Source organism: Protopterus annectens, chromosome 1.part1 (genome assembly GCF_019279795.1).
Source record: "Protopterus annectens isolate FY-2018-M chromosome 1.part1, PAN1.0, whole genome shotgun sequence".
NCBI classification, from domain to species: Eukaryota; Metazoa; Chordata; order Ceratodontiformes; family Protopteridae; genus Protopterus; species Protopterus annectens.
In genome coordinates, this window is record NC_056726.1 from 1,462,658,689 (window position 1) to 1,462,685,409 (window position 26,721).

Genomic DNA, 26,721 nt, shown 5'->3' on the forward strand with positions numbered 1-26,721 from the left:
TTGAGCAACTAGATCAGTGGGCTCCGGCATCGCAGTAAGATGTCAGGCCTGACTTCATCTGATTGGATTCACAGAGCACTTCAAGGCAGCCTACATCATTGTTCTTTTTGATGGAACCTTGCTCTTTAGACAGTATGTTAAAGATAAGCTGCAGCAGTGTGAATAGGAGAGCAAAATGCTCACAGCTGTCCGTGGTTGGGTTCTTAGCTCCTCAAAGATCATCTCAAAGAAACCAGGAGGGAGATAAGAATATCTGGTTTTGGAATCCCTGCATCTTTTGCACTAGCAGCCATTTGTTAGCAGTTCCTGGAGTAGAGGGAGCTTCTGTGGTAACCATTACCAAAAGTGGTAGAGGATGATTGTGCCAACAAGGGTTCTGTGGTCCCTTCCTAGGGACCAGGTAGTGTAAACCTGAACCTTTACCTGACTGTCTTACTATGGAAGCAGTTGGATGATTTTTTCTGCATCTGCTTGTATGGCTGGCTATCGTACAAGACGGGAAATTAAAACAAAAGGGAAATTATATCCAAAGGCTGTCTGTATGGTACCATTTTTAAAACTACCCATTCAACCACCTTTTTATATACATCTGGTGCTTCCCCTGTCAGAAGAGGACAGCTCAGCAGGAGGTAAACAATTTTTTCTCAAAAAGAGTCATCCAGGATTTCCACCAGACCAAAAAAGATTAGGATTTTGCTGGATTCTTTTGGTGTCCAAAAAGACACAACATCATACCAATTATAGACCTCACTTGTCCAAATCAGCACATGAAGGACTTATTTTGGATTGTCAGGATGCAATCCATCCTGACATGTTTGCAAGCAGGAGGTTGGATGCACTGTTTGAATCTCTAGGGTGCTGGTCTTTGTCAGGATAGGTAGGCTATCCATGAAGAATCCTCTGTTTTCAGGCAGGAACCAGTCATTGCCAGTTCAGGACCCCCTCCTATTTGATTTTTATCACAACCCCTTGAGTGTTCACTAATCACATGGTTTCAGTCACCATCCAAGTGTAACTTTTAGGGATAAAACTGTCCCTACCAAGACATCTGACTCATTGCTGCACCACCAATGGAGAAACTGATCACTGCAATTCAATTCTTAGTCAAGCTGTGCCTATACTTGAGAATTGCTGTTAGTCTCTCAAGAAAAAAAATATGAAACCACCCCTTTCTCTTATGTTCATTGGCTTTGTGTTGGACACAGTACCATCACTGGCCATATGCCCCCCCCCCCCAAAAAAAAAGGATATTTGTAATAGTTCAAGCTGTATCAGATCTTTCCCACCACCAAAGACTGGATGCAGCATCAACTTTAAAAGTTTTGTGCCTTATGTCAGCCAATATACAAACTGTGCAATATGCCTTATTACACATTAGTATATTTAAATAAATTCTCAAAGTTCAGTGTTACCAAAACAACACAGCTCATGACAAACATCATAAAGCTGTCACAGACATGTTTGAACCATCTGTCCTCGTGGACAAATAAAGAAAAGCAGCCACTCTAACCAAGAACAAGTCCTTGCTGGGGTGGTGGGGCATTGTTTTAACAGGACAGTTGAAGAGGCTGGGCTCACTGACGAAGCCAGATTGCACATAAATATCTTGGCAGTGACAGCAGTCTTGCTAGCATTGCTGGCTTTTGAAGACTTTTTTCCCCATGGTGCAGTGTCCTTCCAGTCAAGTAACATAATTATGGCATAGTATATCAGCAGGAAAGGTGGAACTGTGTCTTACTGCCCTCGGCCAAGAAGCTATGCAGGTTTGGGATTGGGCCATATGCTCACAACACTTTATAATAGCAACACATCCTAGGGACTTCTAGTATGATTGCAGATTGAGCAGACATATTCTGCTTCCACATGCAAATCAGAAGCCCTAAAGATATTTCAAAGATGGGGAAACTCATGTTGTGATCCCTTTGCGTCAGTATCCAGCACCAGATGAAGCAGGTTTCTTAGTCGTCTCTCAAGAGGGATTTATTTTAGCTTTTGTTGACTGGGTTAGTCCCGCTAAAATAGTACCCTCTTTTCAGGGGAGACCTGGGGTGGTTTTTGTACTACTAGAGGAGATTTGACCAGGGCATTGGGGAGCTTCACTTGAATATCAGAACACTTGTTCCATGCTTTGTGCACTGTCAGCCGAGAGAACAGCACTCGAGATACAAGATAGCACAGAGGCAAATGCAGGTGCATTGTTTGAAGATCTACAAGATTCTGACAAGCTTTTTCAGCAGAATTTGTTTCATCAGAAGCAAATATTCAAAACTATGATGGATGTGTTAGAACTGTGCAGTCTGGATGGTTGTGGGAATTTATTTTGAGTGAGGAATTGTTGCAGTGCAAGCTGGAGAGTGGAAAATGTCTCATGAGGTGAAATTATAGACGCAATTCAATTGCAGGAATTGGAAGCTGTTTTGAAAAACGATTGCTAACAAAGAAGTCACATACTGAGACTGTTAAACTGCAGGGAAAGTAATGAGAAACAGAGGAAGGAAAATATCAACAATCAAAGGATCGCTATGGTGAGAATTCTGAATGAAGGAGAAAAAGAAATGGACAGATGTGACTTGTGCGATAATTTAATGGTCCCATTGGGAGTGAAGCTCAGGAGGTAAGAGCTTTTCTTATTTATAAAGAGACATTTTGTGACATTTTAGAGACTGGTTCAGTTCTAGAAAATCATTTCAGTGTGAAAAAAAACTGCCGCCATCCATCAAATTCTTATGCGGTTAAAGCATTTCACAGAGAAACAAAAAAAATTGCATGTTTAATTTGAACTGAAATCGAACAAGAGACTTTAAAGAAACATTTGAGCAAACTTTGTAAAGAAGATATGAACATTAACAACGTCTGTGATAGAATTATTGACTGCCATATTCATATTGTAATGGAAAAAGAAAAAAATTGTTCATATCCTTAGTATTATAAATATAGAGGATAAATATTGGGGACAACCTAAAACTTGTTTTTTCTGTGGAAAAGGGGATCATTTGATAAGTAACTGTGATAAGAGAAAATGTTATATTTGTGGGGAAACAGGTCGTGATGCAAAAAGTGTGAATTAAAATGTTAGAAATGTAAAAAAATTGAACATTTATGGGTGAATTGTAATCTAGACAAAAAAGATTAAGAAAACAAAAGTGAGGACAGTATACTAAGAAGAAACCGTCCCAATTAAAAATAGAGGAAGTAAAGAATTAAGATCAGGTTAAAAATAAAGATAGCGATAAAGAGAAAAATGAAACAGGAAATAGTATAGATATATAGGTTTTTAAATAAATGATGAGGAAGATAAAAATTGAAAAATAGTGAAAGGTAAAAAGAATTCTATTGGCTAAAGAGTAAGAGAGAAAAAGTTTAAAGGGATAAGTATAAAAGATAGAAAGGAAATAAGTAATGCAAATAAGATAAATCATATATACACAATGTCTACGGAGTTGCAGCATTGTCACAATGGCAACTTTAGAGTGCTTTCAGTATATGTAAATAGTATAAAAAATATAAGTAGAATAGACATCCTAAATTGGTGTAGTAAGTGTGATGATGTAATATTTGGAAATGTAAGACTTTTGACACAAGAAGGGAGGAGATACAATATGGAACCTAGGAAAGGTTGTAAAAAGTCAGTGAAAATATTGAACATAACTTTGGCAGTAATGGGAAGTTTAACTATTGTGGCTCTCTGGTGGCATAAACGGGTATATAGTATTATAGCACTGTGTGCCTATGTTTCAAGAAAAGAAAGGGAAAATTTACTTCATAACATTTTGGATTATTTAGTAATTAATATGAATGTGATATTAATGGGAGATTTTAATTGTGATTTTACAAAAATTATTGAAGTTATAAAATGTCAGTTTAAAAATTTGGAATCATTTGTGGACATATAATTGAGGTATGTATAAGATGGACATGAATTATTTTTATATCACAAAGTTTAAATATAGCTAACAGAGACACACTTGTAACAGGCTTTTCAGGTCACTCAGAAATACAAGAAAATAAAGAGTAGATCAGATTGGGCAAAAGAATAAAAAGAATAAATGAGAAATTATGGAATAAAATGGAAAAAATAAGAGTGCTTATGGGAAGATCACATTTCCGCTATATTTTGTTTTAAAAACTAGCCCGAGTTGTGGCTAACTTTGAATGAAACATATGAAAAAAAGCTTTTTAGAATGGCAATCAGATGTAAGAAAAGTGGAACCAATACATTATAAAATGATGTTTATTGATGCATTTGGAAAGGATTGAAAAGAAGATTGTGTGATAGAATGAAGGATTTGTGAAACAAATCGAGAAAATTAAAAAAAATATTTAAGCAAAGATTTACAAGGTAAAAAAAAAAGGTATCCGTTTATTTGAGATGCATAGTTAGAGAATACTAGTATAATGAGAGAAATGAAATATGATAGAGGAGGGGTAAGAAGATCTGTGGAACAAATTATGAATATTGTAATAAATTTTGTAAAGAAAATGTTTCAAGATGAGCAAAAAAAGTATGGGATGTTAAAAATTTGCAGAACAAGAAAACAAGGAATTGGAAAACAAGATTTCCTTATATGAATTAGATAAGGTAAGACAAGTTAATTTATAGTCTAAGGATCAGATGGAATATGATACCAGTTTTATCTGTTTGTCTTTATTGACTCGGAAAGTCTAACTGGCAGAGCACATTTTTATCAGAGGCCCAGGGAGAAAAGCGCCACCATAGTAAATCTATATTACCAAGTGAATTTCAAACAGAGGTGTATGCAGTAAAATATGTACTTCAGCAGTTACAAGTCTATACAGTTGTTCCAGCTTTATAATCTTGTAGAAGTAAATGGATTGTTACTGCAGAAGGGGAAGCATTATTGTAAAGTAAAGTGTTCTTTCATTTCGGTAAAGAAAGATTTGAAAGCAGTTGAAGGTATGTAATGAAGTTGGTTATAAAATTTTGTAGGAAGGGAGGGAGATTTTAGTATTGTATAGGTTTGTAAAGAGTTCGAGAGCGATATTGAAGTTAGTTATAAAATAAACTAGGAGGGAATGGAAGATATTAGTATTGTATAGGGTGGTAGTGGTAGTAAAATATGACCCGAGAGAGCATGGTGTAGGATTCTTTCTGTTTAGGCTTCCTGTATCAATTTGGTTCAGTCTAGAAGGTTTATAACTTGGGTATACAGGAAATGCATGAGAGGGGTTGAGTTGTGGATGGGGTCAGTTAGATAAAGAGCAAATGAGAAGGTATTTAAGGGAGGAGGGAAAAGCGATGTATTAACTCAAATGCAGGGGGGGGTTGTTAGCAGTGTAGAAGAGGGCAAAAAGTTTGTGCTAAGCAAAAAGAAGTTTGTGCTTTCTGCAAAGGTTGCAACCTGGTGATAAACATGACCAAGATTGGGTAAGGTATTGTTTGAGCTGGATGTTATAGCTTGGAAGTTGGTTAATCATGTTTACTTGTGTAGGGATGGTGTTCCAGGGACGTAACGAGTATAATGAGTCCCCTGATGAATTATTTGCATTAGTAGTGCTTAGTAGAAATTTTATCACCAGAATGGAGGTCCATTTTGGAGGGTGTAGGGCAATAATATACTTTTTAATGCAGGACATTGTTTAGAAAAATGCATCAGTTTGTATGCAATAACTAGTTGTGAGATTGTTATGTAGTTAAGCTCTAGCTAGTTTAACTGCTTTAAGGCTTGGCAGTGATGAGCTTGGTGTGCAGTGTTGGTAGTAAATTTTGCTACATTGTTATAACAGGAGGCTAGTTTGGATTTTAGTGTAGAGTTTAAGTTTGTATAGATAGGTGAGGGTTGGAAGCAAATAAGATAAGGCTAGGGTTTTTCTTGCTGGGTCTGTCAGATATTGTTTTTCCTTGTAAAAGGTGCCAAGCTTCTGGTGAGTCTTACACTCTGTCAACATATTCTTCAAACAATTAAAGATTTTCATCTATAATAATACCCAGTAATTTAGTCTGTGGCATTACCTCAATTGTATTAGTATTTGCTGATGTAACCAATAAAGATTGTTTTGATGGGGATAATATTTTGTGGTAGAGAGCATCAGTTTTATTTTATTTGTATTGAGGAGTAGGTTTGAAATTGTTAGCCAGGTTTCGATTGGAAGAGAAATAAATTTGGGTGATTTCTTGTAGTCTAGATATTGTGGGGGTTGTACATATTAAAGTAGTGGATTGGCGGAAACAAATGAGTGGTTAAATTAAGGTTTTTATGTGTAAAGATTTATACAGTGGTATACTCTGTATGAAAAAGGAAGATTAAAAAATGAAATTGATAATTGGAGACCTGTAATATTTAATGCGTGTTATAAATGTTTTTATGGAAAATTCACAAGAGAATGGAAAGTAAAATAAAAACTATTATGGAAGGTAGTATATATAGTTTAAATGGAAAAGGATGTTGGGAATTATTATTCATATTAAGGGAAATTGTGGGTGATATAAACAGGACAGATGAGACCAAGATCATGACAGAAGATTTAAATAAAGCTTTTGATACTGTACAGCATGAACTTTTATGGACAATTATGGAAGAGCGTAACATTAGTAAGAACATTGACTGTATGTTCTGTATATAATAAAGTATGAATTTTAGCGAATGGATGGTTAAGCAAAGAAATGGATATACCACTCATTTGACATCCTTGACTTATGCCATTTTAATATTATTTCCATTAGTTATTAATATACTGGAAAGAGATATACATTTGCTTGTGAGAAGGGATAACAATTCCAGTTATGTTTTTATGCAGATGATATTGTATTGATTATGAGAAAGTTGGGATGAAATAAGTTATGTCATATACATCAATGTTTAAATATAATAGCATTGATCTTAAAGTAAAGGACTGGGTGATATAGTAAAGATAGGAGTATATTTCTTACAGAAATAAATCTGTGTTAGGAATAAGATTTGTGGGTAAAAATGTGAGTGACAATGGAATAGGGATACTAGATGAAATAAAGGAGCTTTGTTGTTTTTGAAAAGTATACAAGCTATCCTTTAATAAAAAAATGTTTGTTTGATTAATCCAGTTATATTGTGAAAGACCTCATATTTAGCTGTTGTCTGTATGTTACCAATAACTATGAAAAAGAAATGCTACAAGTAGTTTTTTCCTTTTATATGGGGTTCAAGATTGAATCCAATGAAGAGCAGAGTCTTACACATTTGCAAGGAAGATGGAGGTTTAGGACTAATAAATCCAATTGTTTATGTTGCTGCTTTGAAATTATTTATAGTTTTGTTTTGGATAAAGGGTAAAGTTGAAAAGATAGTAAATTTACTAAAATACAAGTACATGTGGGATTGGGATATGTTAAAACATTTTAAATGAGTAAGAGCATGTTTAAATGAAGTAATGAGATGTTAACAAGAAAAAAATCTGTATGGAAAATAAAATTTGATGAAATGGAAAATGAATGTGTGATGTAAAAATATGATACAATATTAATTTTTGGACTGAACTAGTGAAGGAAAAGGTTAAAACTTTAAAATTATGAAAAGCGTGGTGTAATAAGCAAATAGAATGTCAAAACTTTTTATAGAGATTAACGATTAATAAAGTACCAGTAAAGGGAAATAAGCTGTATAAAAGATCAGTGAGAGAGTTTATATATATTGTGCTAAAGAAGACACTACAAAACATGTTTTCTTACAATGTATGAGGGTTGCAAAATTGTGGGAAAATTGTCAAAAGAAAATTTTTTGAAAATATAAAGGAGTAAATCAAATAAACATGGATATGAGTATGTATGGATACTATAGGTATAAAATTAAGGAATAGATTAGTGAAATAGATATTTATGTTGTATGGACCATTTTCAACGAAAAGTTAAATTAAGTCATATTTAATGGCAAATCGAGACTAGCGATAATTTTAAGAAAAATTAGATGGTGGTTGTGGAAAAAGGAGTGAGGTTCAAAAAAGATAAAAGGTAGAAGTTTAATGTAATGAAAAGCAAGATATCTTTGATTGTGTGACAATAACAAAGGATTGGAAATGTTTATACTGTATAAATTCATAAATGCGTAAGTATGTAGGTAGTGTTGTACATAATTTTTAAAATTAAAGAACCTCTTTTCTTTACAATAGGTGTTGTAGGATTTTTACATCCAGTTGAACTACCACTAACTCAGGCAGATGGGACCTCTGTTTAATGTCTTATGTGAAGGATGGATGAATGCTTTCTGCCATGATCGGTTGCTCAACCTCCTTTATGCTTTCCAGTCAAAATATTGAAATCTTTCATTGTTTAAAGTTGTAGTTTTTTACACTGTTATATAAACAGCACAGATTCTAGGGTCTAATTTCAAAATATTTGCAGCTATTCAGTTTAGTGACCAAGGCACACATTGTATTTAACTTACATTTATGTTTATGTACTTTATTTAAATGTTAATCTTATTATTTTGATTAGATACAGTGTGCATTGTTATATGATAAACTGTTGATGTGGTGTTTTATGGTTTGTTTCGGCCACCAATAAAAAAAATGGGGTGGTCAAGATATGCTAAACCAAGGCTATTCTCATAACCCCCTTTTGGCCCTGCCAGATTTGTTTGGCCCCTGTTTTGTCCATATCTAAGAAACAGAATCCTTCTCCGGCACCTTCAGTTGCAGTTAACAACTTAGTATCTCCACTTACAGTAATGGCCAGGAAGCCTACCCTCCCTCCCAAACTTGTACAGTTAATTACAGCTTCCTAGAAGCCTTCATCCAGAAAAAAAAATTAGAGAGGTAAATGGTTTAAGTTCAAACAAAAAATACACTGTTCCTTCTGCTGTGTTCCTAAAATCCTGATGTTTTTGACAGAGCTTTCTTGTTCAGGTTCCAGCTGCTCATCAGTCGAAGGTCATTTGGCTGCAGGTTCTTCCCCATCATCAAGCTTTTGCCCGATTTGTGGCCTTCATAATGTTTGTGGGGCACTCTTAAAGGGAGCTTTTCTTTCCAGGCCACCACTGACTCAACTCTTTCCTTCGTAGGAATTAAACTTTCATTGGAAAAACTTGCCCTTCATCCATTTGAACTCATCAATTCAGCCAAAATTAAATTCCTGTTCTGTAAAACAGTTATTGTGGTGACCATTACCTCTGCTGCTAGATACATCTGAGTTGCGAGCCCTGTCATGCAAATTCCCATACGTTTTGTTCCACAAAGATAGGATATAATTTCAGAGTAATCCATCCTTTATGCCCAAAGTTGCAACACCATCTAATCCGAATCAAATCTACCATTGTTCTTTCCAAACTTCACTAACGAGTGAATGCAGACTGCACGTTTAGATGTGCACAGGCAGCTCAGATGTTGCCTTCATAGAGCAAGGTAATCCAGAAAAAGATGACCAGTTACTCATTTCATTTTCAAAAAATGAAGAATGGTTAGAAAGTAGTAAAAACTACTTTTATCTAAATCATTGTCTGTATCATTTTCTGGTATTTATCTAGCAAAAAGCCTCTGACGTCCAAACTAAGACACACACTGTCAGGGCTCAAGGTACATCAGCGGCTTTCCTCAGAACCCTGCCTTTGGATGAAATTAGTACAGCTGTGTGGTCTTCCTGTGATACATTTGCTAAATATTACAATCTGAACAGTTTAGCCAGGTCTAGAGCCTGCTTTGTGCTTCCATTCGCAAAAGTCTCCTTTCCTAGTTCCACCCAATGTCTTCTGGAGATACTATCCATCTGTTTCAGTGTTTAAAAAAAAAGTACCAGCTTAAATACTTAAGTTATATACTCATGCACTGGAAACAGTCCTCTCCTCTATCCCTCTTCAAAGTTGTTCTTGCCAGAAAGAAATAGAAGTACACCAGAGGCCTACTATTGGTGGCTAGGTGCTAAACTGTCCGGAATCATACGGGATTATTTTTTTCTGTTATGATGAGTTTCCTTTTGGTAGTATGATGGATTTACTCAACTTGGAGAGCAGTGCATTATGGGTGAGTGGAAGGAGCTTGAGCAAGTAGGGGTTCTCATTGCAGTGCAGGAAGATGCCTTCTGTGACTAGTCCATCCTTTCCAGAGTACAGGCAGAGAGATCAACTAAAGATGTCATTCTGGCAATTACATCATTTGTTTGCTAAGACAAGTATGGCCTACTGTCATGTTTGGCATCTACTTCTCAGAGGTAAAGTTAATGTCATGGGCCTTTGGCTGAGCAAGTTTGCAGATGATTGCAAATTCAGAATGATCATAGATTCCCTAGTGACACAGGTATCTTACAAGATGGTCTACCACAGAGAAATAACCAATGCCAAAGTCACAGGCTAAAACTCAATGCCAAGAAGTGCATTATAGTGCCTTTTGGGAAAACTGCTGTTGAGGGTAGTCACTCCATCGATAAGACAGCCTTAAGAATTGACCCTCTAGGCTGGGATCTGGGAATGTGTGTAGACAGTAAATTTGGGAATGTGTGCAGACAGTAAATTGGCCTTTGACCAACATGTGGCCAAAGCAGTAAGGAAATCATTCCGTCACCCAGCTTGTAAGGAACTGCATGGAAAACATGTCCAAAAAAGTCAGTGCCCCTTTATTGGACCAGTCATTGAGTATAATGCTCCCTTCAGCTTGTACCTGACCAAACATATGCAACATTTGGAATGCCCACAAGGGTTCCTGTGAGAATCCAGGGTATAAACACATTGTCATGTATGGATTGCCTTAAAGCCCAATCTCTGTACTCTCTCCTACAGGTTGCTGAGAGGCGTTCAATGCCTGGCATAGAAGGCATTCTCAGATCCAGTTCTGATTGGAATTTTTGTACATCCACAAAATGAACAGCATCAGAACCACTAGATTCAAGTTTTAAAATTTGCTTCTGACATAAGTAAGACAAGTTGGTGATATGAATATGTACTTCAAAGGATCCTCATGTTCTCGAACAAGCTCCCCATCCATGTGAAGCAGAGTCCATCCCTAACCCTATTTAAGCGTAGCCTTAACCAGTGGATGGGAAATTGGAAATTCACCTGAGGTTTGGCCCCTGTGACTCTTGAGGCAGACAATAATGCCCAAACTAACATACCCTCCACACATAACTTTAGAAACTTCCTAACTGACATACCCCTTCCTTATAAACACCCATGGTACATAGGGAGACAACTGGGTTGGATTGCATGGCTAAGCTTATAAAGGCCCTGGTGGTTGTTAGTCTGGTGTATAACTGTGAATGTGTATGCACTATATTGTTCACTCACAAACCCACTGTACATAATGCAACACTTCCCATGTGATGCGAGACTTCTGTCAAGTCTAATCTGGGAGCAAAGTTCAAAACAAGTCGGTCATTCCCTAGTCCAATATAGTGGAGTGGAGGCAACCACAAACAGAAGTTGGTTATGTCCTAGCCCAACATAGTGGAGCAGTGGCATCCAGAAACACAAGAGTTTGGTCATATCCTAGCCCAGCATAGTAGAGTGGTGGCAGCCACAAACACAAGCAGTTGAAAGCGGATCACAAGAGCAGTCTTTTGGTTTATTGTTTATTCATCCACTGTATTTTTCAGTAAGTTGCTGCTAAAAACAAATGGGGGCAGTAGCAAAGTAGTGTTTTGAGAACGGTTATTGTTAAATACTGTTAGTTTGGCAAACTTTTAAAAGTTAGTGGAACAAGTTGCCTCTTCCAGTATGCCAGTGTAATGCTGGGTACATTGTGCTTTTTACTTTGCAGTGTGATCATTGCACTTGGCTTTTTTCTCGGTTTTGTTGTTCTTGACTGGCATATCTCCTCGTTTATTATTAGAAAGGCCAGCAGATTACTTCACCTGATAAACTAATAGAAGGGATTTATTTAAAGATGGACACGGAAAGGAAAATGCAACTGAAATTAAGTAAAATTGTTAGCAAATATGTAAAATGTGTACTTATAAAATACATTGCATTATAAATTGGTCATTGTGACTTAATTTGTGGTGCTTTACATAAATGTCCCCACTTTTAAATAAGCAGTGTTTGATTTTATGACAGCCCAAAGCTTTGTGTGTGCCATTATATATGTATTTTTGTTTTACAGGCACGGTTGTATTCTCTCCAAGCAGATCCTGCTACTTATTGTAATGAACCAGATGGTAAGAATGTTCAATGTAATTTTACTGTTAAAAACAAACAAAAAAAAAATGAATCTCTGGGAACATTATTTAAATTGCACATCTGGCATGTTATAATTTCATATTCTGCTCAGTGTTGTAAATGCAGTAGAAGAAACTAGTTTGGCCAGTAGTAAGGTACACAGTTTTGATATTTGTTTGGGAGCACTTTTTAGACGTGGTAGGAAAACAGCTGAACTAAAACAATAAACCTTTGTCAGAGTGTCCTGTAAGAGGTGCCACAGTGACATTTAGGAAGATTTCACTGTTAGATGTACAGCACCCTGCAGGTAGCAGTTCAGAGAAGCAAGTTGAATGGTATGTGTTATCACAGATTATTCTATTGTTAGTCCATATTTTATTGGTTGGAGCATATGGCCAGTATATGGGTGAATGGTATAAAAGGCTATGTAAATATTGTTTTTCTTTAAATAGGTCAGTGGGTTACACTTGCTGTTTAATATCATGACTCAACTGTTTAGTTTGCCATATCAGTCTTGTATGTAAGAAAAAGGTTGGCACTCTTCCCCCATGCCAGCATATTCCCCAAAAGGTTGAAGAGACATTTTTTTTTACCTCCTCTACAGCTGCTGTGATGGCACTCCAAGATTCTACTGCTTGTTTCAGAGCCATTCTCTTACTGGACAGCTGCTACATTGTTCATTGCCTAGATAGCAGAGTGGTGCTCAGGCACAGCAATGCAAAGGAACAGCTGGTGAAAATGACTTCCTAATCAACGCTGCCCACCTAAAACAGCAGTTGAAATGTGTCTCTGTGTCCAAGTTGACTTTTTGGGAAGGGCAAGGATTATTGACTAGCACCCACTGTCAAGCACTTGAGTGCTACATCTTTTTTCACATTTGAAAAAATCCTCTCTTCTTTAGCACCTAAACGTCATAATTAACAGGTGTGCCTATCTCCCATTCAAACCTGCTGGTTTGATAGCATGGAAGATCTTCTCCAGAAAACCCATTTATTTTTGGCCATCCATTCTTGCAAGACATTAAAGTTGTGTTCTCAGTGTAAAAGTCATTTGGGGTCTTTTTTTCAAGGATTGATTATTCTTTATGAAGAAAGTGGTGGGATGTTAACTGACCTTTAGGAGAAAATGAGTTCATCATATGTATTTTGAGAATATTTGGTGAGATGGAAGGTGGAAAGATGAAACTAACTTAACTGTTGCTTGACAGTTATTGTGCAGACATAAAAGACAGTTATTCTGTATGTGTCTTCCCAAGGTGACATTAAAATGATTTGCATCCAGATTATACCGTTATGTTGACAGTGCTAGCTGTTTGTACCATCTGCGTGCTGTAATCAAATTCCTGTGGCGGTTTCAGTTAGTCTGTTTACGTTGTGTAGGAATGCTCACCATTTTCAAATTTTAGGTCCTCCTGAACTCTTTGAAGCATGGCTGTCCCAGTTTGATCTGGAGCTAAAGAAAATGGAAACATCAGAGCTGTTAGTGACCAGCCCTTCTGTACGAGCCCTTTATACAAAAATGGTAACTATCTTAATTTGACGTTTCAGCATGTGTTGCTTAGATTGACACTACCATGAACAGTATTATTTTTAATGTTTTTTTTTTTATGCAATATGAACAGGTGCCAGCAGCAGTATCTCATACAGAATTTTGGCAACGATATTTCTACAAATTGTATCAACTGGAACAGGTTAGCTTCAGTATACTAGCAGTACCTTTGACGTTTCAGTAACTGTTCGTGGTTGATATTTGATTTTTCTGACTTAAATTGTGAATTATGTATGTTACATAAAATGTGTGTGCCCTGGATTCAAATGGCAGTTTTATAGGTAGCTAATTTGGTACTACTGAATTTACAGGACACAGTGGCAAATACCGACTGTGTGCTTTCAGATGAGCTGGTTGCGTAGCAGGATATAGCCCTGACTATGGCTCGGGTAACTCGAATTCAGTTTGTGACTCGGCAAATGATGGAGCAACAGGAAGGGATGGACATTACCTTTTCAGGGGGAAGGGCAACTTTGAGGGTATTCCCCAACTGTGATCCCTGGTGGATGTTGAGGACATGCAAGGATAGACCAAAGTAGGGATTAGGGTTGGAGCACTGAATAAGCTGTTGCTGAGGTGGGGCAATACATCAGCATGTCTTTGATTACATGCCCACCCTCACCACCCTCAGGAAGTAACACAGAGTGCAGTGGAGGCAGGGATTGGAGGGTAGGGCATGAAAGAGGGGAAAAAAACTGTCAGAAGCAGTGACCAGTACGAAATCCTTCCACTGAATGTCTTTACGTTCCACATCAACCTCAGCTCACTGGATCAAGTCTAGAATTGAAGGAACAAGGCAGATCCAGTAATGGATGGGGGCAGTGGAATTGCAATTGAGTGACCTAAGGTGACCAAAAACAGAAAAAAAAAAAGAAACAAGCTCTGTGTTTTTTGCAGTTTGTGGTGGTGGTGGCCTTCTTACAATGTTCCATTTACATGTCTTTGTCTTCTTGCATTATTTTATCATCAGTAAATAGAAGTTGTATATTTGTAACTCACTGAAGCTTTAGTTAACTACCATTTTAGTACATTTGTCTTTATTTTTCTTTTGCAGTTTCGTTGTTAGTTTTCTGTTTTGCACCATTGTGTCGCAACAAATTGCATTTTTGTGTATTATAATAAAGTAGTACAAACATGCCATGTGGTATTTCCCACCAAATTAAGAAATATTATCACATGGTTACTTGCAGCTCTGAAATTTAATTTAGTAATATATTCATGAACGTGGATTTCATTGCCTATTTTTATTGAGCTGCTTGGGGGTTCAGTGATTTGTCCTGTGAAGCCTAATATATCTCTCTTAAACAAATTAGGTAACTGTGTATGTATGCAGTAAGTTGGTAGTGATAAATCCTAGCTGTGTTGTTTTGTAGCAATATCCTTTGCCCTTAGTTGTTTTAAAAGTATTCTAAAAGTTCATGCTAGCACAGAATGCTGGTACAGATACTCTAAAGCTTTCTTTTGAAGAAGAAAGTCATGTCCATGTTCTGGGAAATGAGTGTTATGCTTGCCTTTGCCTGCTTAGCTTGACTTGGCCCTAGTCCTTAGAATCCAAGGGCATGTCATTCAGGAGACGCATTGTGATGGAGAATTGTACAGGCTTTGTGGTCTGTTATGTAGTTTCTCTTTCCTTTAAGTGTAATGCATCTCATCTCTTCCAGGATGTTGGCCTTCTTGGCCACTTTTGCTGCCTTTTCAGAGAGGAACCTGCACCAAAACTTTTTGCTCTTAGAACTGTCTCAGTGTTAGACCACCCTAATCTGGTGTCTTTCTCAGCCTGTACTTTTTGGTGACGTCACAGTTTTGCCAGTAATTGACTTTATTAAGCTGGGAAACCTTTGCACCATCTGTTTATTTCTACTTTTATGTTGCAGACATTAGATATTATTTTTTCTAAACTATTCATCATTTGCAGATGCAGTGCAAATTTTATTACCTTTCATTTTCCAGCCTATGTTAATTTGGCCCTAGCCATGACACCAGATGTTGGAGTGCCAGTGTAATACCATATATTACTAGCTTGGGCATAGTTTTTTCTTCAGTCTGTCTACCACTTCCGTCTATTTCAACCATTTTTTTCTCTGAAAGTGCTTTGGAATTTGAGGTTATCTCTGAACAGTAATGTTGGTCTTACTCCCACATTTGGTTGTTTTTCTATAGTTGTTACATGTCAGAGTTTGTAGCCCATTTGGTTGGATTGGTGGGGGGCAGTGTTTGCAGAAAGGTCAGCAGTTTTCACCAGGAAGTTCGCTTTTGTTGCTTACCCTTAGATATACATTGATACATCTCTGCAGCCATCTCCTTGGTTCAGAAGAATAAAGCTCTTATTATGATCTTAACATTTTAGGATTTAGTAGTGACCTAGGTGCTGGAAAGGCGGGTTGGTTGGGCGGGAGTGAACTGTTGTCTGACTCATCCATCCTTGGGGAGAGGGGATGACAGCTCCTGGTGTAGTTTAGTCCCGTATTGTCCTGCCCTGCTGTCTGGACTGTTGGGTTATATTCCTTCCTGGCAGATCTGAGCCAGGCACTTCAGTGATGCAGTGCGTCCTTCCTGTTCCCACATCTCATTTTCCACCTTCCACACCAGAACCGATCGTCCATCATTCATAATTTTGTTATAAAAAAGAATCTCTTCATGTGATTAAAAAGCTCTTTATTTCTTCTGTATTTCAAATTTTACAAGTTTTCCAACTTGTCTGTTGAGTTTTCCATTTTCTGTTATCCCCTCCTTTCTTTTAAACAGAAGCCTACCTAAACACACAGTTTCTAATTCTTTCCTCACAAGGTTGCTTTTCTTTCTTTTTCCCTATGTACTTAATAGAAAATTTGAATTTAATTTCACTAATGGAGAAAGCTTTGGGTTTCTGAAAATGCACAAGAGGTGGTCATAGGATCCTGCCCCAGGGCACACGCAAGCAATGTTTTGTGTGCCTGGGACTGAAATACCTCCAAGCTCAATGTGAAATGTGTACGTCCTTTGGATCTTGATCTCTTGTAGACAGTAAGGAAGAGTTAATATTGAAAGGGCTTCTGCCTGCCACAGCAGGAGATGTTGTCAAAGAAACCACTTCTCACATAGACAGACTCCCATACAGTAGCAAGAAAGAGGGCTAGAAAAGGAGAAAGAGAAGTCCAAAGAAAAAGGGCCAAAGAGAAGAAGAGTATGAGATGCCTCGAACAGTCTCCCAGTGCTTGGCTGTGAAGATTGCTAAGCCCTCACCATTATGTCTTCCCTGTGTTCCAAGCCAGTCAGGTCAGCCTGTTGTGAGTTGACGCCAAGACAAGTGTTATTTCTGATGGGACTCCAAGAAAAGATACTTCTGAGAGCAACAGGTCCTTGCAGGGGGAGTTCTCAAATTTTCTGAGGTCAGTATCTCCCTCAGTCCTCTGTCTTAGCTCTACCAGATCTTCCAGGAATTTATCTGACATAGATTGGGATTGCACAGTAAGGGCATTTGTGACAGTTCTGTTAGACATGCTTGTCATCCCATCCCCCTCTTTATCAGGGGAGGATAGAGTCGACACAACTCCTCCCATCTCTATTGTTCCGTTTCTGGCACCTATCCCAGAACTGCCAGCCTTGGATCCTGGATCTCTCCATATCACCTGAACCCAACCTGTTGACCCTGTCCATGTATCCAATGCAGTGTACACCTAAGTCTTTGGAGCTTACTGAGTCTCTGTGCCAAATGGTTGGGAACGATGCTTCACTGCTGATTTCTTCAGTTCTATTTGCAGTATCTGAGTCCTCCATACTTGGCACATCTGCTTTATTTTCAGTCATGAAGCCATCCATCCTTTTGGCACTGGGAATATGCCACTCTGCTCCTTCTGTCTCTCCATCTTTGGAGACGGCGTAAGTTCTGCCTGGTGCATCCCTAATGCATCTTGATCCATGCCAGCATTTGGGTTTTTCATAAAGATCATTGCTATTCACCACCCTAGGAAGATGGTGCCTCTTTGGGTGTTCTTCGTGTTTCACTGTTGCAGTCATCACATTTGGGTTATCTGCGTGCAGGTAGCCCTCAGCCGGCCTGAATACCAGAGTCTTGGATTCCTGCGTCGGATGCTGTCTTTTCTTCCATGACGTCAGGTCTTCAGGGGTATAAAACATGCAACCGACGCCATTACATCAGTCTTTCTTGCCTTGCTGTGCCCAAAGCAGCAGCAGTTCGCAAGTGCCGGTCGGCCGACTCCTGAAATTTTCGTTTTCGAGTTTCAGAACCAAAGTCTTCAAAAAAAAATACCCAATTGGGGATCTTTTTTCTTGCTCCAACCGATGTCAGTAAAAGTTAACAATTGTCTTACCTGTGGAAAGCAAATACCTCCTAAAGATTTTAATTCGTACTGCATTCCCTGCTTAGGCCCAGACCACAACATCCCTCGCTCTCGGTTTTATGCCTTGTTCAACCCTCGAACTATTCGTCATCCGGGCTATCTTTGCAGCAAATTATTTTGGTACTCTGCATCCGTACTTCGAAATGGCTTCGTTAAGCCATCCGACTACTGATCTTCCAAAAAAACGTAAGGATAAAGACAGACACAGATCACATAGGTCTAAAACTGCCGACGACGCTTCCGTTAAGCTAGTTACCAGTCCACCGGTACTCAGGCGCTTTCGCAGCCCCTAATGCCCATTACTTCTGATTCGCAGGCCTCTACTGAGACCCATTCGGAGTCCGGTATGCCGCGAGATGCTTCTTCGACTATGGAACCTGCAGATGTTCATCGTGTTACACTGCTGCAGTCATTACACTTGGGTTATCCTGCCGTCAGGTGGTTCCCCAGTCGGCCTGAGTTCCAAAGTCTTAGTCCGGCGTCGGTTGCTGTCGCCTCCTCCCTGACGTCAGTGCAACAGGGGTATACAAGATGCAGCCGACGCCATTTTCTACAGTCTTTCTTGCTGTGCGGTGCCCGAAGCAAAAGCAGTTCACAAGTGCCGGTCGGCCGTCTCCTGAGATTTTCATTCCGAATCCAGAATCGAGCTACAAGCTACCTACAAAGCTAATTACCCCAGTGGGGAAACTTTTTCTTGCCTCAGACCGATGTCAGTAAAACTTAATAACTGTATTTCTTGTGGGAAGCAAATACACCTCATAAGGATTTCCATTCCTATTGTATCCCATGCATAGGCCCAGACCACGATGTCACTGGTTGTCGGTTTTGTGCTAGGTTTAACAAGCGCACTATTAAATGTCGGTTTGATTTTGCCCGACATTATTTTGGTAGAAAATTCAATTATACCATGCCATCTGAACTTCCGACCGGAATATACAAAAAGAGCAAAGACCAAGGATAGGCATCTGAGGCCCAGAACTGACAAAGCATCTTCTAGGCCAGTCGCCGGTTTTCAGCGAGGTGCCTTCGCAGCCCCTGACGACCGCTTCTGTAGAAGCACAGGCCACCTCTGACTCCCACGTGGAGATGGCTGGGCCTTCGGTTGCACAAGTTATTCAGCCTACCGAGACTAACCTTTCAGAGGGATCCGGAGTAGCTGAGCAACCTACAGCTTCAGAGGGTGTCTTCAGACCTACTCCGTTAAGCATTAAACCCTCAGCTAAGTCTAAGCCTCCTTTAAAATCAAAGAAACAAACACAGCATTCTCCAGGACAGGCCTCCATGCCTAAGAAGCAAATGCTCAAAATGGCTGAAGACCTAATCACTCTGATCAGGGGGTCCCATCCCCCTCCTGATAAAAGGCCTAGACAGGATGCAGACTATGACTCATCCGACCAGGTGTCCATCTCTTCTGATTCATCCTCAGACCTAGGATACTCTTTACCCCTTTATGAGGATTCTGATGCTGAGGAATCAATTTCATCAGCCTCACCGCCTTGAGACTACTCCTTTGGGGAAACCCTACATACTATGAGGGAGCATTTCCACTGGGAAGGCCAGGATTACTCAGAATCCAAGAAAAGGCTCAGAGGCTTCCTTTTATTACCTCAACACAGACCCCTTGCTAATCCGCCAGTGTTCGATATTGTGGATGATGTGTATACTGAATCCAGCTTAAATCCTGATTCCTTACCTCCAGCCCCTGTTAAACCTGACAGATACTACAGAGTCCCTGACTCACATAAATTTCTGTATAAAAGCCCTGTAGCTGACCCTTAAACTATTTCTTAGGGACCAAAAGGAGTTAAGGCCTCATCAGCCAAGAATCCAGTTCCCTCTGACAGAGATTCCAGAGCATTAGACAGATGGGGAAAGAAAGTATATATGTCTGCAACTTTAGCAATGAGAGCCTTAAATTGCCAGTTTCACATGCTAAAATATCAGCAATTTTACTGTCTCAGTTAAAACAAAAAATGCTTCCAGAATCAGATCCTCCTAATTTTAAAGAAATGCAGGATTTATTGCATGCAGCTAAACAAGTGGGAAAGCATACTTTGCAATGTGGTTTTGATTCTCTAGAGGCCTCCTGCAGAGCAGCAGTTACAGGCTCTGTCATTAGAAGACATGCTTGGTTAAAAGAACATACGTTACCAGATCATGTTAAAGCAAAATTATTGGATGCACCTTTGCAGCAGGATGTGTTATTTGGAGTTAAGGCAGAAGAGGTATTAAAGAAAATAGAGGATAAGGCAAAATCTATGCAAACTGTGAAGGATTTCTTACAGGTTCAGCCTCCTAGATTTAGCAGAAACTGGCCAACTAAGAATTGGTCCTTTCCAATTACAGACAGACCTCAAAGGGGAAGATACAGATGTCCAAGAGGTAGAGATCAAACACAAGGTCCTTACAGGCCTCGACAATGGGTTGCATCAGGCCAGAAAGAAGGGGAAGAGACAGGCCTCAACCATATAAAAAAACAGCTCCAATGACTTCCCACTACAGCTGCCAAACAAATCCCTCTTGGCAGCCCCCTTGGGAGGAAAACTGGCACTCTTCTACCACAATTGGCAAATGATCACCAAAGACAAATGGGTTCTCAACATTGTATTTCAAGGTTACAGGTTCCACTTTCACACTCTGCCAAGGTTAAAAGGAATGCCAAATCTGCCACCAAATCAGTGGGCAGAGGCTCAAAAACAAATTGCAGCACTCATGGATATGAGAGCTATTCAAAAGGTACCATCACAGGAGCAAGGACAAGGATTTTAGTCAAGACTCTTTCTGGTACCCAGAAAGGACAAAGCCTGGAGGCCCATTCTGGATCTTTCATCTCTAAACACTTACCTGGATGTTCCGAAATTCAAAATGTTGACACTACAGCAGCTTCTCCCCATGCTGGGCAAGAAAGCTTGGCTCGTGACTTTGGACCTCAAGGAGGCATACCTGCATGGTCCCTATCAGACAAACCTCAGATTCATAGCTGGTTCAATGCACTACCAATTCTCTGCACTGCCCTTTGGCTTATCTACTGCCCCCAGGGTCTTCACAAAGTACCTGGTACCAGTAATTGCATTTTACAGACAGAAAGGAATTCAAATTTATCTGTACCTGGACGACTGCCTGATTCAAGCAGAGAGCAAGGACATTATTCTAAAGCATCTGGCATTTGTAAAAAAGTTATTAAGTTGCCTGGGGTACACAGTAAACAAAAAGAAATCAAAACTAGTGCCCTCACAAGAGATTATATTCCTGGGTGCCAGCTTGAACACAATGGCCCAGATGGCTTATCTCACACCAGACAAGCAAGGACAACTGACTCAATACTTTCAACTGATGGCAACAAAGATCCAACTCCCTGCAAGAAAAATTCTGCAGGCCTTGGGTTACATGGCATCCTGCATACTACTAATTCCATATGCCAGACTGCATATGAGGAAACTACAGTGGCACCTAAAGAATGTATGGTCTCAACACTGTCAAAGTTTGGAAACGGTTATACCACTAATCCCTTGCCTTCAACAGGAGTTTCAATGGTGGGCTCAAGCTTGTCACCTCAACAAGGGACAGCCTTTTACACAACCCACAGCCAGGCAAACACTGATAACAGATGCATCGGATTACTTCTGGGGAGCACACATGGCAGGCAAATGTATTCAGGGCACGTGGCCCGCAGAACAAAGGCATCTTCACATCAATCAAAAAGAGATGCTAGCTGTACAAAATGCCCTTATAGCTTTCAAGGACCTGCTACATCCAGGACAACTACAGCTAAAGACAGATAACACCACAGTTATGTGATACATAAACAAGCAAGTGGGCACTCACTCCTACCCCCTATGCAGACAAGCCATGACCTTGTGGAACACAGCTATAAACCTTCAAGTTCATCTGCAAGCACAATTCCTGCCAGGAGAGAGAAACACACTGGCAGACTACTTAAGCAGAAACATCATGGATCCCCACGAATGGGAATTGAATCCACAAATATTCAGAATGATAACACAGAAATGGCAGATCCCGGACATAGATCTGTTTGCATCCCCAATAAAAACTGCCAGCTACAAAAATTCTGCACAAGGAGTTACCATCCACAAGCATGGAAAGTGGATGCCCTCTCATTCAGCTGGGAGAACCTACAAGTATACGCTTTCCCACCACTACCTCTCCTGCCAAAGGTACTCATAAGAGCCAAAGATGATCCTGATTGCACCAGACTGGCCACGCCAGCACTGGTACCCAATCTTAAGGAGCTTAGCACAAGAACCACCCTGGATTTTGCCTCAAATCCCACATCTGCTGACTCAGCACAACAATCAAATACTCCACAGCCAGCTAAAGATCTTGAAACCTAGCTGCATGGAAGATTCCTTAGTCAAGCAAACAATGCCTCTCTCCAAAGCTGTTATGGATGTCATTCTGGAGGCCAGAAGGCCTAGTACCAGGAAAGCCTATTCGGATAAATGGAAGAGATTCTGTGCCTGGAACCAAGCTCACAGCCTTGACCCTCTTGTCCCAAACATTCCTCAGATACTACAATACTTAACTGAGATGCTGGACAAACCTCTCCTTCTCATCCATCAGGATCCATGCCTCTGCCATCTCTGCTCATTACAACACGGATCCACCAATTTTCCCTAATCCTCTGTTAAAACAGTACCTCAGAGGGGCTAAAAACATAAGACTTCCTCGTAGAGCACTTACTCCAACTTGGGACCTCAACTTTGTTTTGGAAAAACTAACTTTACCTCCTTTTGAGCCAGCTAACACAGCAGAATTAAAATATATCTCTTGGAAAACTGCTGTGCTCCTGGCAATAACATCAGCATGAAGAGTTTCAGAATTACAGGCACTAATGGCAGTGGAACCTTTCCTCATTTTCCACCAGGACAGGGTGTCTTTAAGAACTAACCCTACGTTTATGCCAAAGGTGGTATCCAGTGTGGCTCTAAACCAAACTGTTCACCTGCCAACTTTTTATCCTAAACCACAGGATAAAGGGGAGAGACTACTGCACTCTTTGGACATTCACAGACAGTTACGCTTCTACTTGGACAAAACCAAAGCTTTCAGAAAATCTGAGCAATTATTGGTAGCATATGCTGCAGGAGCACAGGAAAAAGCCATTTCAAAACAGACTATTTCAAAATGGATAGGACATTGAATACGTTTCTGCTACACATACCATGGAGAACCTGTACCTAGCAGCATTAGATCTCACTCCACCAGGGCAACAGCCACTTCAACTGCCTACCACAGAGGAGTACCTACCAAGGATATTTTGGAAGCAGCAACTTGGAGTTCTGTACATACCTTCACCAGGCATTACCATCTGCCTCTATACTCTAAATCCAGAGCTGGCTTCACCACTGCAGTGCCTTATAGCCACCCCTAATGCCTTATAGAACCAGCCACCCTACCTCAGCTTTGGGATTCTACCTAAGAGTAATGACTGCAGCAGTGTAACACGATGAACATAGTACAGTTTTGTACCTACCATAAATGTAGATGTTCGAGTGTATACACTGCTGCAGTCCAGGTTACCCTCCCTCCTTCCCATCTTACTGGCTGGTACGTACCTATGTCTTCTACCCTTACTACCTATGGGGAGTATTTTCTGGTAGCTGTAAGTAGTTTTTTTGCTTTTCTTATGTATGTTTTATTAGCAATTAGAATTGCCTACCTATTTAGAGGCACCTGACATCTGGGGCAAGAAAAACTGAAGAAATTAGTGTCGGCTGCATCTTGTATACCCCTGTCGCACTGACGTCAGGGAGGAGGTGACGGCAACCGACGCCGGGCCAAGACTTTGGAACTTGGGCTGACTGGGGAACCGCCTGACGGCCGGATAACCCAAGTGTAATGACTGCAGTAGTGTATACACTCAAACATCTACATTTGTGGTAGGTACAAAACTGGATGGGACTGGAGTCGCTGTGCAGGCACCGGCCTCTGAGGGTGTATTCAGGCCTACAGACTTGCATTTTAAACCGATGCCATCATCTTCATCCAGGCCTAAAACTCGCAGCACGCCTAGAAAACAGATGTCCAAACCACATGCTCAGGCCCATATGCCAAAAAACAAATGCTTAGAAAGGCTGAAGACCTTATTACCTTAATTAGGGGGAGCCAGCCTTACCCCCTCTAAGACACCTAGAACTGATTTTCCTTCTGATTCTTCTGATCAGGAGTCTGATATTTCTGTTCCTTCTGATTACCAGGATTTGCCCTTATCTACCTATGAGGATTCTAATGCAGAGGATTCCATTCCCTCTGCTTCCCCTCCAGAAGATTTCTCTTTTGGTGAAACCTTGCACACTCTTAGGGAGCATTTCCGCTGGGAAATCCAGGATTACTCTTGACTCCAAAAAGAGGCTTAGGGAATTCTTACTCCTTCTTCAACACAGGCCTTTAGCTATCCCTCCTGTTCTGGACATGGTAGATGATGTTTTCTTGGAATCTAGCCTTTCCCCAGACGCTTTACCTCCAGCTCCCAGGAAACCTGACAGGTATTACAGAGTACCTGACTCTCACAAGTTCCTCTTCAAGAATCCTGCTGTGGATCAAGAGACCATTTCCCAAGGACCAAAAGGCATTAATGCTACTGCTGCCAAAAATCCTACCCCTTCTGATAGAGATTCTAGAGCCTTGGACAGATGGAGTAAGAAGGTATACACTTCTGCTACTTTGCCCATTAGGGCTTTAAATTGCCAGTTTCATATGTTAAAGTACCAGCAGCATATTATGGGACTGCTTAAACAGAAAATTATGATGATTTCTGACTGTGCTGAACACACATAATTACAGGATTTAATGCATTCTGCAGAACAAGTTGGTAAACGTACCGTGCAGTGTGGTTTTGACTCTTTAGAAGCATCTTGCAGGGCTCCTGTCACTGAGTCTGTACTTAGGCATGCTTGGCTTCAGGAGCAAAACTTGCCAGATCATGTTAAAGCTAAATTACTGGATGCTCTCTTAAACCAAGACTGCCTGTTTAGCAACAAAGCAGAAGACGTCCTCAAAAGGATGGAGGAAAAAGCTAAATCTATGCAAACTGTTAAAGATTTCCTACAAGTACAGGCTCCCAGATTTAGTAGGCATTGACCTTCAAAGAAATGGTCCTTTCCAGTCTCTTCCAGGCCTTCTCAGTCCAAACCCAGGAACAGCAGACCACCTAGGTTACAGTCTCAGGCTACTCACAGGCCTAAGCAGCGGGGGGCCCCCACTTCCAAAACAGAGAGTAGTAAGCCACCCCCCTACGGAAAAATGGCACAATGACTTAACCTTAACCCTTCCAAGCCCTGCTCAACTGCCTGCTCCCTTAGGAGGAAATCTTGCCCTGCATGCAAAAAGCTGAGAACTCATCACCCAGGACAAATGGGTTTTGAATATAGTTTCCCAAGGATACAGATTCCACTTCCACACCCTACCAAACCCAAACGGTTGACCAGACCTCCCCCAAATCAGTGGGCGGAGACCCAACAGCAGGTTCTCTCTTCTAAGTATCAGGGCTATTCTGCCTGTCCCAGCAGAACAAAGGGGACAAGGTTTTTAATCAAAACTTTTCCTGGTACCTAGAAAAGACAGCTCCTGGCGTCCTATCCTGGATCTGTCTATTCTAAACACCTTTCTGGTAATCCCAAAATTCAAAATGCTAACACTTCAACAGCTGCGTCCTATGCTAGGCAAAGATGCCTGGTGGGCAACATTAGACTTAAAGGAAGCTTATCTGCACATTCCAATAAGGGAATCTTGCAGGAAATACCTACTGTTCAGTTCAAGCTCCATGCACTGTCAGTTCTATGCACTTCCATTTGGCTTATCTACTGCACCCAGGGTATTCACAAAGTGTCTAGCTCCAGCCATTGCATTTTGCAGGCAGAGAAATATTCATATATGCCCATACTTGGATGATTGTCTGATTCAGGCAGAAAGCCAGGACTTGCTATTAAAACATCTGGCATTCATAAAGAAACTTCTAACCTCACTGGGGTACACCATAAACAAAAAGAAATCTCACCTAGTACCCTGCCAACAGATTGTATTCCTGGGAGCAAGCTTGAACACAACTTCCCAGATGGCTTTACTCACTCCAGAGAAACAAGTTTGTTTGACAACCTACTTCAAACTATTGGCCACAAAGCCTCAGCTATCTGCAAGCCCTGGGGTTCATGGCCTCTTACATTCTACTAATTCCATATGCAAGACTGCATATGAGGAAACTACAATGGTATCTAAAAAGCCTATGGTGTCAACATTCTCAGGACCTGGAATGAATGATTCCCATCATTCCTTGTATAAAGGCAAGAGTTCCTGTGGTGGGCAGAGGCCTGCTGCCTCAACAACGGGCCCCCTTTCACTCTACCCCCTGCCACCCAAACCCTAACAGATGCATCAGACTATGCATGGGGGGCTCACTTGGCAGGGCAGTGCATTCAGGGCAAATGGAACCAGAGACAGATGCACCTTCATATGAACCAGAAAGAAATGTTTGCTGTACAAAATTCCCTGACTGCCTTCAAAGACCGCATTCTTCCAGGACAGCTATTGGTAAAGACAGACACCACCACAGTTATGTGGTACATAAACAAGCAGGGGGATCCCACTCATACCCTCTCTGCAGACTAGCCATGGCTCTGTGGAACCCAGCTTTGAACTACCAAGTGCACCTACAAGCTCAATTTCTGCCAGACAAGCTAAATTCACTGGCAGACCTAAGCAGAAATCTCATGGACCCACACGAATGGAAACTGGAACCAAAAATA

At 40.3% G+C, this 26,721-nt stretch overlaps 1 protein-coding gene across 1 annotated transcript in view; it reads left to right on the forward strand.

Moving 5' to 3' along the window:
* BSDC1 (BSD domain containing 1) overlaps window positions 1–26,721 on the forward strand; it is an 871,248-nt gene that overhangs the window by 463,322 nt on the left and 381,205 nt on the right. The window contains exons 5-7 of the mRNA XM_044082455.1: window positions 12,016–12,070; window positions 13,477–13,592; window positions 13,693–13,761. Coding sequence (XP_043938390.1) covers window positions 12,016–12,070; window positions 13,477–13,592; window positions 13,693–13,761 — 240 coding nt within the window. The remainder of the gene's footprint in view (window positions 1–12,015; window positions 12,071–13,476; window positions 13,593–13,692; window positions 13,762–26,721) is intronic.